Here is a 13,668-nt window from a genome sequence, read left to right as displayed (position 1 = left end):
GGATGCGAGTCTGTGTCCTACCTGACAAACAGAGGGACAATGTTGGTGTCTCCGTAGCTGGGTGTATTTCTAAATGTCCGTTTTCATTTCATCATTTCCTAAATCTTATATAATTAGACCTTTGGCTTATTCTTTGAGACATTAGTTAAGAAGAAAGAATATTTTTAATCTCCAGCCAGTGGGGTTTTAATTTACACTCTTCATCATTGACTTTGGGCCGTACAATGTCGTGGTCGGAAAATGTTTCCTAGTGTATGTTTTGTTTGTAACTATTCTGTGGACACACATAATGTGGCTCGCTCTCTTTCTGCAAAGTAAATAGTTCATCATATAGTTATTAACTCAACATTGTCATTATATTATGTGCTTCATGACGTGTTTTTTGCCTCCTAAAGCTCCGGCGGACTATTTTGTCTTAAAGATTTTCATATAATTTCATTCATTTCCCCTTGAATTTTTACCAGTTTGATACAAGTCCACACACTGCAGAGATCTGCTCTCCCTTGTTATAAACTGTGCCCCTTATAAACAAACGTTTTTTGTTTCTTTTGTTTCTTTTTTGACACATTTGCCTGGAGTAACCTTTGACCAGAATTAGCATTGTAAGTCACAGAAGCACCCAAAGTTAGTCAAAGTTTGTGAGTGTTGTTTTATTTTAGTTTTGCTACTTGGCATTTCACGCGATCTCTCTCTTTTTCCCCCAGTTTGCCAAGGCACAAATAACAAGCTCACTCAGCTGGGCTCATTTGAGGACCACTTCCTGAGCCTGCAGAGGATGCTGAACAACTGTGAGGTGGTCCTTGGGAACCTGGAAATTACCTATATGCAAAGGAATTACGACCTTTCCTTCTTAAAGGTCAGTTCGGCGAATTTGATCTTATTACCCAAATACAATAGACGTTTGTCTAAGCAGGTGAAGGCCTTGGCAGAATTCACCGGGACGTGCGTTTGCTTCTGCTTCGGCACTTACAAGTCCTGGGGAACTGCAGAGGCCGGTTTTATGAGAAGGCTTCTTTCCCAGGCAGCGTCAGGTTATACAAGAATATCAAAGAGAAGGCGAGGCCGGCATTCTACCCTCGTAGACACCGATATGAACTTTTTAACCATTGCTTTGGCTGTGGCACCCTGCCATACCGGCTCTTAATTCTTTTAAAAACCCTGCTTTGTAGCATTGGCCCATTTTCCCGGTGTAAATATTCCCACCACGGTTGATCTCCAGCTACCAAGAGTTTAACAACCAGTTTACAAAATTCCCGAACATTTCGCACTAGGCCGAGACGCTGAGAGCCGCTCTGAAGGCCTCAGAATGTGGTGGTGGTTGAACTTGAGATTTCATTGGCCTTCTTCCAGGGTTTTGTCTTGTTTTGTTTTGTTTTCAATGAGAAAGCAGGCAAGACAGATACAAACTAAGTTACTGAGACATTTCCATTTTGATGTGAGTGCACTGAACACCCAGTAAAACGAGAGCCGCAGCATTCCTGACTGGGGCACGTTGCCCTTCGTCACAGCCGGCGGGCTCCAGAGGCACCGCGCAGGGCTCCCCGTGAATCCTGGCTCCTTCCGTCCCGCAGCCGTGGTCATCCACGTGCTTCCCACGCATGGCCCACGCGGGCTTCGGTCAGGTGTCCCGGGCCCTCTGGACCCGCTTCAGACCTCGCCTTCTTGAGTTCCTCAAGCGAGATATAACACGTTGACATCTTACCTCCTCAGACCATCCAGGAGGTGGCCGGCTACGTCCTCATCGCCCTCAACGTGGCGGAGACGATCCCGCTGGAAAACCTGCAGATCATCAGAGGGAACGTGCTCTTCGAAAACACGCACGCCTTGTCGGTCCTGTCCAACTACGGGGCAAACAAAACGGGGCTGCGGGAGCTCCCCATGAGAAACCTGCAGGGTGAGAGCGGGCGCGGGGGCGCCGGGTGCCGAGAGGGACCCGGTCGGGACTCGGGGAGCCCCTCGCTGTCCTTAATTCCACTCAGGGGACACTTATTCGTCAAACAGAGACGCGTTGCGTGCCGGCCGTGCGCGAGCTCCGGCAGGTGGAAGCTTCTAAGAAGGAGGTGGGCAGAGGGATGGGAGGGAAGGGTGAAGCCACGTGCCGGTTCCCCCGTGTCCACGTGTTAGGGACGTACGTTAAACACCAGCCGCGGTTCGAGCCCGTGTTCCGAGTGACATTGTGACGCGGAGGGCCGCGTTTCAGGCGGGATGGGGGGTGAAGGCATCACAGGAGAAGTCTGAATTCTTGCGACTAGGACGCTTATGAGGGTCACGTGAAAGGAAAGGGTGGGTTGATAGGAGGTTGATTTTTTTTTTTTAATTAAAGATAACAATGGTTGTGCCCTTGCCGTGTGGCGGCTGCGGTACCAGGCATGCTAAATCAATCACTTGATGCCATGGCCTTCCTCTGACACAGATGTGACACTGCCAGTTTACGAATAAAGAACTGGCGGTGACGTAACTCTCCTAAGGTCCCAAACTAGTTAAAAAATGGCCGGGCACGGCCACCAAGTCTCTGCCTCCATCCCTCGCCCTCCCTCCCCGTGCGCTGTGCAGTTCAGAACTGCTGCGGATCAAGCGCTGAGGACCTGCTTCTGTCGCCGGCATGGGGCTCATACTGATTCGAATGAATAAACGATTCTTTAATGTGAATTAGTCAATATTAATTAAATGCTGTTATTCACTATTAACCCAGTGCCGGTCACGGAGGGAGCGGTCGTGAAACGTGGAAAATGAAAATAGGAGGGTGGCCGTCTCTGCGTTACCCGTTGCCCCTCTAGGCTGCCAGGCCCCGAACCCTCCTCCAGGTGCCGAAGGCCGTGCTCTGCGAGGCCCTCGCCCACTTTCCACCTCGCACTGCTTGTCCCGGTGGCCTCAACGTCCCTCTGCGTCTCCAGCTCTGACCTCTCATCAGAGCCTCGTCTGCTTAACTCTGGCTCCCTCCGAGTGGATTCTTTCACGTGATTGTCCTGCCGTCATCTCTGACTTTACGTCCACAGCGCCACAGCTTGGCCCTTCCCAGCCTGCCTCCCATGGATCCTTCATTCTCGTCCATCCATTGGAGAAACCGCCCACCGTCCCGGTTCGGGGCCTCTGCCCGCCTTCTGTCTGCCCAAAGCCCACAGAGCCCTCACTCCATGTCTCCCCACCCGCCCCCCAATCTGCTCCCATCGGCACTCCAGGACAGGTCCTCTTTCCCCGCAGCTCAGAGACCTTGCCAGCGCCCCAATCTGCTCCCATCGGCACTCCAGGACAGGTCGTCCTTCCCCTGCCAGCAACAGCCTTTCCATGCGGGTGCTTTGTGCATGTGGCACATCCATTCCCTGCCCGTGGGGTGCTGGGCACTATTCATGTATCTGTCTTTAAATTACAGACTCGTAGGACCATTGAGAGGATTCACTCAGAAAGGGCGTGTAAATCAATCCGCACAGTGCCGGCCCTGCCTACGCCGAGGCCAGCTGCGGGCGGGAGCTGTGCGTCCTGGCTGTCGCCCCATTGCCTGTCGGCTTTTAGAAGCCGACGGCTCTAATCCATCTTTGCAGACCCCACAGTCCTTGCTGCAGTATTTTGTGCATATGAGTCATTCCGCACACGTCGCATTTCCTGTCGTTGACCGACACTCCCTGGCTCTGGCTTGACATTTTCTTCTCGCCCGTGATTTTTCGTGTCCTGTCGCTTCTTCCTTTGAAACAATCGTCCGGTCTTTTACGTCCTTTGCATTCCTGGCGTCCGCCCCGTCTCTCCACCTACGTACAGATTCTCCACCCTCAACCTCTTTCTCCAACGAAAGGCGCCTCACGGCGTCACCGCCTTCTCCGGGCGTCACCAGCCTGCGATGCTGGTGGTCGCCGTCACCTTCCCGTCCCATTTGCCCCTCCAGACAGTGACGTCATAGGGTCATTCCAGGGCAGGCGGGTCCGCCTCCCCGGGAACGCACTGCCCACCAAACACACTGCCCACCGATAGCAGCATCGCCTTCCTTCCTGCCCACGTTTCTACATCCTAATCATTCGTTTCTCAAAGGTCCAGTTCAGGGGAAATGCAGCCTCCCCCACGGCACCATCCTCCACTCATTTCTCGTCTGCCCCCGCGGAGGCCCCGTGGGGAGCGGCGTGTGCACGCTGGCGAGTTTTTAGCCAAACGCAGCGTGTAAAGAAAGACAGGCCCGCTTCGCGAGAGCTTGGAGGAGGCCGCGGGCGTGCTGACTGGGGTTCCTCTCTCACGCAGAAATCCTGCAAGGCGCCGTGCGATTCAACAACAACCCCCTCCTCTGCAATGTGGAGACCATCCAGTGGCGGGACATCGTGGACAGCACTTTCCTGAGCAACATGTCGCTGGACTTTCAGAACCAGATGAGCAGCTGTAAGTGTGGCGTCAACGTTCCCGCTGCCTCCAGCTGCCGAGCTGGGGGTGACGGGGGAGGAGAGCGAGCTAACGTGGAGTCCCGTTGATCTAGAGCAAAAAGAAGCGGTCAGCGAAGGGTGCCCCCACCAGAGGACCTATCTAAGACAGAACGGAGTCGGAGGCAGACTCCGAACTCATCGGTTGGCAAATGTTCCCCTCTGTCACGGAAAGACGCGTTTTCATTTTAGGAGTTTCTCGTTTATGGACCTATCATGTGCTTGTAATAGAAATTTGAAAAATATGGAGAAGTGTAGGCAAAGTAAAATCAACATGGCATCTCTGTACAGACGCGTCACTTGCAACGTTTCTATGTATCGTTTTTGCTCTTTCTTCTCTCGTCACCTTGTCTCTCTGTCTCAGCCTCTCTCTCTCTCTCTCTCTGTCTCAGCCTCTCTCTCTCTCTCTCTCTCTCTTCCTCTCTCTCTCTCTCTCTCTTTTTCTACAATCTTTTTTATACATGCACATAAACACACACATTCATTTCCCCTCTATGCATTGCCTGTTTCATTAACCTTTCACCCCGGGGGCGATCGTGAAAACAGTCAGTCATATTAACAGGGTGTCTTGGTTCAGATCCCGCTGTATATCACCACCGTTCCATTTTAAATCTAAATTCTTCCAGAGACTACATTCTTCTGACCAAGGGAGGCCCCGGGACACATATCGATTCCTTCAGGTTATTGTGTCTTTACAGAGAAAGATCTCTGCATGGCTGATGGCTTTTTATCAGATTTGGTGATCAGCCTGTTCTCTATCTATGGCTCAGACACCTTGGTCTTCAGATTTCTCAATGCCGATTAAAACAAAACGCAGCTCAAGAGATGAAGCACTTTTGTAGCCGTAATTTATAGTCGATCATGATTTATAAAAACCACATAACTGGTTGATCTATTGAGAGCATTTTCAGACAGCAGCTTACACATCAACAGCTGAGGTTTTAGATAATCAGCAAAGCGATACACCCTTTGACCAGTTTCCCCCTGTGCAGCATTCTGTGCTGTCTGGCTTAGAGCCTGGGAGTTTTTACCTGCAAGGCCCAAACTCCCCAGGACCACTGACCCATGCAGTCCCTCACGGCTGGACGTAGCAAGCATGCAGCGCGTGCGTGCTGACTCCGCCGGGTTAGAGACACTTCACGTGACTGCAGAAGGTTCTGGCAAGTTCTCCAAGCCTACGTGGATTTGAAATCTGGAGCCCTGAGTTCATTTAAATCTCAGTGTCATAGCCTGTGAGCAGTGATCCATAATCACTCTGCCTCAGTTCCCACAGCTGAAATGTGAATCGAAGCAGTTTTTTCAATCATCTTGCGAACCGCCCAGCTGAACAAACTAAGAAGAAGAAGTATGAATAAGCTACTCTTCTCTAGAACGTTCCTTTGCTCAGGGGCTCGGGGAGGGTGTCATCTGTTTCTCGTGATTTGTTCCCTTTCGCGAAGATGTGAATTTAACCACGACTTGTCTATTTTAGGCCCAAAGTGCGACCCAAGCTGTCCCAACGGGAGCTGCTGGGGTGCGGGACAGGAGAATTGCCAGAAACGTAAGTGGGGCGCAGTCACCTCGTCCCCCCATATGCAGCTGCCGTGTTGGTGTTTCCTTTGGAGAGTCCAAAAGCATTCTCGATTATGAGGCCAGACGCTAGCAGCCCCATGAATGACAGTCCTGCAGATCTCCCCACCAGCGGGTGATGCAGTGTGGGCTACCTGTGGCACCTCAGCCGGTCACAGATCAGTGAACGTCACCTGTGTCTCAGTCAGCCTCTGTGAACAATGTGTTTGGCAGATTTTCCTGGGAACGGAAGCCCCGTCTGCCTTACCTGCGCCGGCACCACCCACGCAGAAGCACGAGCAACTTCTTTCAAGAGGGTTTTTCTGCAAGAGTCCCACCTAGTGTAGGAGCTTGGATGGCCGAGGAATCCGAAGACACGTCAGCTTAGAAGCTGACTGTCTGTCCTTAACGTGACACTGACAAACACTACTTCCTGGCAGGCATTTTTGTTATTTGCATGTCTTTCTGCATTACCCAAAAACTCAATTCCAACTGGCGCCTAATATTTAACTGGTCTAACAGTCTAGGCTGAGCTACTCGGTTTTCCTAAGTGGTTAAAACTCATAGGAAAACACAGAGGCGCAGCCGAGAAAAGTCACGGTTCGGCTTAAGCTGGCAGAGCGCGAATGGGGGGGACTGTAAGAAGCCTCGGGGTCACCAGTGTCTCCTCTCGGTCACGTTTCCATCACGTTCGCACGTGCTCTGCGGGGTCCCGGGGGGGCTGTGCCTCGCCATCGCCACGGGCTCGCCGGCTCACGCGTGCCCTCCCTTCCCTTTCAGTGACCAGGATCGTGTGTGCCCAGCAGTGCTCCAGGCGCTGCCGTGGCAGGTCGCCCAGCGACTGCTGCCACAGCCAGTGTGCGGCCGGCTGCACCGGGCCGCGGGAGAGCGACTGCCTGGTAAGACCCTGGGGCCCCGGCCCCGTGGTCAGGCCAGCCACGTGGGGGGCGTCTCTGGCCCACGGTTTGGTGGGGCTCCCCGTGCGTGAAACGCCCCTGCAGTAGCAGAGCGGGGCGTCGCCCTCTGCCAGGGAACAAAGGCCTCTTCCTGTCTCGCCTTCACCGCTTACTTTGCGACCGGGGGCGAATCCCATGACCCCTCGGTGCCCCGATTTCCTCATCTGACAAAGGCAGGTAACAGAGTACCTAGCAGGTACGTGGCCTAAATCAGGGTCCCCAACCCGCGGGCTGTGGACTGGTACCGGCCTGTGGCCTGTCAGGAACCGGGCCGCACAGCAGGAGGTGAGCGGCGGGCCAGCGAACGAAGCTGCATCTGTATGTGCAGCCGCTCCCCAGCGCCGGCATCACCGCCTCAGCTCCGCCTCAGATCCTCAGGCATTAGATTCTCATAGGAGCACCGGTCCCTCGTGCTAAAAAGGTTGGGGATTGCTCTTCATGAGGATATTGAGATGTAGTTTTCCATTCTTTTTGTAATTGTGATATATTTGACATATAATATTATATTAGTTTCAGATGTACAACATAATAATTTAATATTTAAATATATTGCAGAATGATCACCAAAATTAGTCTGGTTAACATTTGTCACCTTACATTTTTTTTCTTGTGATGATAACTTTTCAGATGTACTTTTAACAACTTTTAAATATGCACTACAGTATTTTTAACTTTGGTATACATTACATGCCCATACTTATTGATTTTATAACTGGAAATTCGTACCTTTTGAGCCCCTTTACCAATTTCTTCCACCTATCCCCAACCTCTACCTCTGGCAATCACTGCTCTATTTTCTGTGTCAATGAGCTTGGTTTTGGAGTTTTTATTTTGTTGTGTTTTAGATTCCACATATAAGTGAGATCATATGGTATTTATCTGTCTCTGTCTGACTTATTTCACTTAGCATAATACCCTCAAGTTCCATCAATGTTGCTGCAAATTTATAGATAATAAACTATCTTTGCATCCCTAGAATAAATCTCACTTGATCATGGTGTATGATCCTTTTAATACACTCTTCAATTCAGTTTTCTAATAGTTAGTTGAGGATTTTTGCATCTACGATCATCAGGATATTGGCCTGTAATTTTCTTTTCTTGTGGTAACTTTGTCTTGTTTTTGGTATCAAGGTAAATCTGTCCTTGTAAAATGAATTTAGAAGTGTTTCTGCCTCTATGATTTCTTAGAAGAGTTAAAGATTGATATTAATTCTCCTTTGAATGTTTGGTAGAATACATCAGTGAAGTCTCTGGTCCTGGACTTTTGTTTGTCGGCAGGTTTTTTTGTTTGTTTGTTTGTTTGTTTTTATTTTTTAGCAATTTGTTCAGATTTTCTCTACCTTCATGATTTGGTCTTGGTAGGTTGTATGTTTCTAGGAGTTTATTCATTTCTTTCAGGTTGTCCAATTTGTTGGTGTATAATTGTTCATAATAGTCTCATGATCTTTTGCATTTCTGTGGTATTAGTTCTAACATCTTTTACATTACTGATTTTGAATCCTTTTTTTTTCTTGGACCCCCGTCCCCCCCCCCCGTGACAGGTGTCAGGCTGAAAATAGAGAAAGCCTCGCAACACGAGAGGCGGCAGCGTTTGAGATCAATGAGAATCGCTGTTTGAGAAGCACTTGCTCAGGCAGAAGCCAAACAGTGTTCCAGTTGGGAGACAAAGGCCAGGGGGCTGACGGGGGGAAGGGGGCCAGGCACCCCCAGGGAAGGAGGGCGTGGCTGTCGGTGCAGACAATGTGCCATCGTGACATTAACTCTAAACGGTGCATTTCCTTTTCAGTACGGCGGTCATGATATCTGCTTATGTTCTTTGCAAACCGTCTCTGGGGCGCAGTGTTGTTTTAGGCTGAGTCCGAAGGTGGTTGTGCCTCGTTTTCACACCTGAAGCTCTGAGCCACGAGCCGCCCGAGGCAGTCCCCCCACGGTGGCTCCGTTTTCGAGTGTCCCCGTTTGTATTATTTTTACACAGGTCTGTCACAAGTTCCGGGACGAAGCCACGTGCAAGGACACCTGCCCGCCGCTCATGCTGTACAACCCCACCACGTACGAGATGGACGTCAACCCGGAGGGCAAATACAGCTTCGGCGCCACCTGCGTGAAGAAATGTCCCCGTGAGTCCTGGAGGAGAAAAGTCCTGGATTTCCAGGCACCGATTCCTGCATTGTCCCCTCCCGGGAGCCTTGAGTCCCCTGCGTCGGCCAGGCTTTGGGCCGGTGTGTTTGCCCTGTCGTCCGGCACGTGACCGGGCGCCCCTCCGAGTGCAGATGAGGGGCAGGTCGCCGCCCCAGGTGACAGACGATGGCTGCTGCTCTGCTCGCCAGCGTCTGTGTGGCTGTGGTGGCCGGGACGGGAAGCACGCCTGTCGTGCAGGCTCCAGGATCAGGTCCCGCTGTCTTGGTCTGGAATATTCAGCCGTCTCTCTGGCACAGCCCCGCGGCCACTGGGCCGTGTCACGGTTCGGTCCCGGTACCAGGCAGGTATTTAACAGACATAAATTAGAGCGCACGTCAGACCTGCCTCCTTCGTGGTCGTGATTCTGGTGAAAGCTGCGCCCTTAGGAGCACCGCACGGGGGTCTATTGTTTGTGGTGTTTTTTTGGGGGGTGCAGCTGCTGCACGTTTGCGTTTGCGATCTGCTGGTGGCTACTGTGTTGACGGAAACGGTGACACGGAATTTTTCCGAAAAGACAAAGCTTAGCGTTGTCTACTTAAAAGTTTAGAACCCATCTAGATTGAGAAAAATGTCTCAGGACAACTGCGAGGGAGGTCTGCCTTACTGGATTTGTGGAGATGAAAAACGTTTAATTCTGTACGGAAAAAAAATAACACACATGCAGAATAATAGGCCGTTGTGAGGTAAATGACAAACTAAGACAAAGAAAAATTTGTCACGGTTATGACAGATGTCATCAGGGAGAGAGGGCTTAATAGGTCGAGTTTTAAAATCCACAGGAAAAACCCTTAGAACCTAAGAGCACAAAAGCAGGCAGTTCACAGGAAAAAAAAAATGACAAATGACCAGTAAATATGTTTGTGGATCTCCTTGGGGAAGTCAAAACAGGAAGACGTACAGCTCCTGAAGAATATAATATTTGCGTTAATATCAACACAAGTAAATTACTTGGAGGGCGAGGGGTGCTGAGACCGTGGCCGATGTGCCCGGCTGGACACAGACCGGCTGGTCCGACCACCGCCAGCGTGGGCAGATGGCCAGGCCCGGGAGGACCGCACCAGGCGAGGCGTCAGCCCCAAGAATTACATGCCACCCCACCGCAGCAGCGTTGATGGAGGAGGGGTGTTTGTTTGGGTTCACGTATTTCTAATAAAGAGTCAAGCTTTAACCATAAGTCCTGAAGGCAAAACCTACGGGAGAAAACTGAGCCACCCAAAAGGAGACACGGTGTTTTCTCTCTCACACACCTGTTCTCTGCCCGACGTGAAATATCTTTATGTCTCCACGTCGTGGTCTGAGCTCTCACACGCGATTCCTTGTCAGTCTGCGGCCTTTCATTCTTTGTCCTTAAAATAAACGAACCGGGGGATCACGGGCCCTTCCCATCAGCCCTGTGACAGGAGGACACGGGACCTGGGAGCACCTGCTGCCCCCGTCACCACCTCTCTTTCGTTGCCCCTCAGGTAACTATGTGGTGACAGACCACGGCTCGTGCGTCCGCGCCTGCAGCTCTGACAGCTACGAGGTGGAGGAGGACGGGGTTCGCAAGTGTAAGAAGTGCGAAGGGCCTTGTCGCAAAGGTAGGAGGCCTCTCCCGCGCCCACCAGCCCCCCTCAGCGCCCCCTCAGAGGAGATCTGAGCAAACCCTTCCTTCAGGCCGGAAATGCATTCCTTCCTGGATGTGGGCCCTGTTCTTAGGGTACCCCCAAGGCCAGCTTAACCTTGCTTATCCTTTACTTCCTGTTTTGTTTTGAAAATGTTCGGACACCCCACAACGGTGCAGTATTGTACGGTGGACATCCGTATGCTCTTCAAATAAATGCACCAATTTTTAATATTTTGCCACATTGCTCTCACTCCTTCCATGTTTGCTTGTAGACATGGGTCTGTGTGTCTGTGCACGTGTGTGTGTTTTCTGAACCATGTGATAATTCCAGATATTATAGTACGTCAGCCTGCGTTCCCTACAAACAGGGACATTCCGAGTAACGAAGGGCAGTTCCACATTCATCCCGAGTTTAGCTATTTTCAACTCCATGCTATTTTCCAGGGTTCAGGTTCATTTAAATTTTTCCCTCCTGTCCCAATCGGTCATTTTCAGCCATTTTTCAATCCAGAATCCAGTCGAGGCTCGTGAGTGTCGCTTGGATGTCTGGTCTCCGTGCTCTTCATTAACCAAGAACCATTTCTCAGCCCTCACACCCCACCCCAAACCCCTTTATCCTTTAGCTTCCCTGACCTGGCGTGACCTGGTGTCGGGTGTGGCAAAGACTCCAGGCCCCGTGTTCGGGATAGAGATGGCATCTGTGACAGAAATTCTGGGGTGGATATAAATTAACAAGCGAGCTCAAGAGTCTGGAAAAGGGCCTTTGAGACTATGTAGCAACAGGACACAGATCAAAGCGTTTGACTTAAGTAAACACCGCAGAAGAAAAGCGGTTTAAATTATCTCATAAAAGTTATTACAGTACTCGCTATGTTGTAACATCAGACGGCCATTAAAAACCGTGTTTGTGAATAGTTTTAATGACAGGACAAATGTTCACAGCACAGTAAGTGGGGGCGGGGGGAGGAACAAAATGCTAACTGCATATGTGCTGTGATATAACCATGAAGCTTAGCTGGAAAGAAATGTCCTAAGATGTGAATGGTACGCAGTAGAATTGCTGGTCCCTTTGTTCCTCTTTATTCCTGTGTTTTCAGCATTTTCTTAAAAATATGACTCCCTTAATAAAATTTAAAAAAAAAAAAAAAGCACCTGTTTTTTTCTTAAGATAGAAGACAAAGCTGCCGCTCAGGTCAGGGCGGTGGAAAGGTGTCGAGCTTTATCAGGGGCGCCGGCGAGAACCAGCCAGGCAGCTGTCAGCAGGTGCTCGCACCATCACGGAGAGTTGTCAAGAGCGAGTAAATCTGGAAGGAATGAGGAGGACACCCGAGTCCCGTGAGGACAGCAGTGGTGTCCCCTGGAACCGCTGCAACCCCAAGCCCGCCATGGCTCCTGGCACCTCGCGGGCCCCCCATCCGTGTGTGTTGAATGAATGAATGATGGCATGGTGGTGACCGTTCTCATGGCCGCGGCTCCCTTTCCTGCTCCCCTGCGTCTGTGGAACCCTAGCTCTGCTTAATTCAACATCTCCCTTCTCTTCACAGTTTGCAACGGAATAGGAATTGGTGAATTTAAAGACACACTTTCCATAAATGCTACGAATATCAAACACTTCAAAAACTGCACCTCCATCAGTGGGGACCTCCACATCCTGCCGGTAGCTTTCAAGGGGTAAGTCGCAGAGTGAGTCACTGGCACAGAAAACACAAAATCCGCTTTGTCCGCAGGCAGCGATCGTCCATCATTAACCGTTCTGTTCCTTGTTCCAGTGACTCTTTCACTCACACCCCGCCTCTGGACCCGAAGGAACTGGACATTCTGAAAACCGTGAAGGAGATAACAGGTGGGTGCGGACGAGCGGCAGCGGGAAATGGGTCTTTTACAGAGAGACGTACGCTCCTGTCCCTCGCCATAAAAACATCTCTCCTGAGAGTCTACCACTGACGAGTAATTAGTTCTTTGATGTTTTGTAAACAAGGGATTTCCCCTGCACGTGAGGGGGGAACACTCTCAGCAAAGACCTGGGTCGTTCGCCACTTTGCGTGAATGTGTTCGACCCCCTACCGCCCCGCCCCGGGCCAGGCCGGCCGCCCTGACGGCCCAGCAGCCTTCCTGGGCAGGAGAGAAGCCGCTGAAATGGGGAGAGAACAGCAGGGCTCCCCACCTTGTAGACCAGACTTCACGCCCCTGCTCCCCACTGGTGGCCTCAGCATTGCCCTTAGAGCCCCACTTCCTTCATCCCTCGAAAAGAGATCGTGTGACCTAAATAACACGATCGTTTTGAGGACAGGAATCAAATAAGAAAAATAGACCAACCTGCTTGTAAGCCGTAACAGCTCGGTACATGGCCAGTGTCACCAAGAGCAATCGGAGATGGAGCCCAGCAAGGCCATCGGGGCCACGGCACAGGGGCACAGCCCGCTGGAGGGGCTCTGGGTGGTGGGGACCCCAGAGAGAGGCGGGATGCCCGCTGACGATGAAAAGCATCAGATCCAGTGCTCACATTTCCTGCCCATGCTACAGCCCCTTGAGCATCCTATGAGACTGTCTCAGACAAAAAATAAATAAATAAATTCCTAAGCAGTGCGCGTCTGAACCTTCCTTCTGCCTTGTAGGGTTTTTGCTGATTCAGGCCTGGCCAGAAAACAGGACTGACCTCCATGCTTTCGAGAACCTGGAAATCATACGTGGCAGAACAAAGCAACAGTAAGTTGGCCCCAGCCAAAGCCCGGTGGATCCTCTCTAATATTTTCATCTTGAAATAAGACTCAGAGAAGCGAGACTTGCAAAGATGCTCCAGGGCGTCCCCACGTGTCCTTCATCCAGTTTCCCCCTGTGTGCGCATCTCATAGAAGCGCAGGGCAGGTATCGAAACGAAGAAACGGGCACTGGCCCAGCGCTGTTTAACCACAGACGTCAGTCAGACTTGACCGGTTTCCTCGCGAACACCTGTACCGTTCCTCGTCCAATCCAGGACCCCG

The 13,668-nt window shown here is 51.1% G+C and overlaps 1 protein-coding gene across 1 annotated transcript in view; it reads left to right on the top strand.

The window, feature by feature from the left end:
• The first annotated feature begins 707 nt into the window (after window positions 1-707).
• The window catches only part of EGFR (epidermal growth factor receptor), a 48,698-nt gene continuing 35,737 nt past the window's right edge, over window positions 708-13,668 (top strand). The window contains exons 1-10 of the mRNA XM_025046817.1: window positions 708-856; window positions 1,711-1,894; window positions 4,225-4,359; window positions 5,869-5,937; window positions 6,726-6,844; window positions 8,879-9,020; window positions 10,545-10,661; window positions 12,232-12,358; window positions 12,457-12,530; window positions 13,303-13,393. Coding sequence (XP_024902585.1) covers window positions 776-856; window positions 1,711-1,894; window positions 4,225-4,359; window positions 5,869-5,937; window positions 6,726-6,844; window positions 8,879-9,020; window positions 10,545-10,661; window positions 12,232-12,358; window positions 12,457-12,530; window positions 13,303-13,393 — 1,139 coding nt within the window. The 5' untranslated portion in view covers window positions 708-775. The remainder of the gene's footprint in view (window positions 857-1,710; window positions 1,895-4,224; window positions 4,360-5,868; window positions 5,938-6,725; window positions 6,845-8,878; window positions 9,021-10,544; window positions 10,662-12,231; window positions 12,359-12,456; window positions 12,531-13,302; window positions 13,394-13,668) is intronic.

The sequence above is a fragment of the Pteropus alecto genome, unplaced genomic scaffold, assembly GCF_000325575.1.
Source record: "Pteropus alecto unplaced genomic scaffold, ASM32557v1 scaffold21, whole genome shotgun sequence".
NCBI lineage: Eukaryota > Metazoa > Chordata > Mammalia > Chiroptera > Pteropodidae > Pteropus > Pteropus alecto.
Note: the sequence above shows the minus strand (reverse complement) of the source record. Positions and strands in the feature narration are given on the sequence as shown.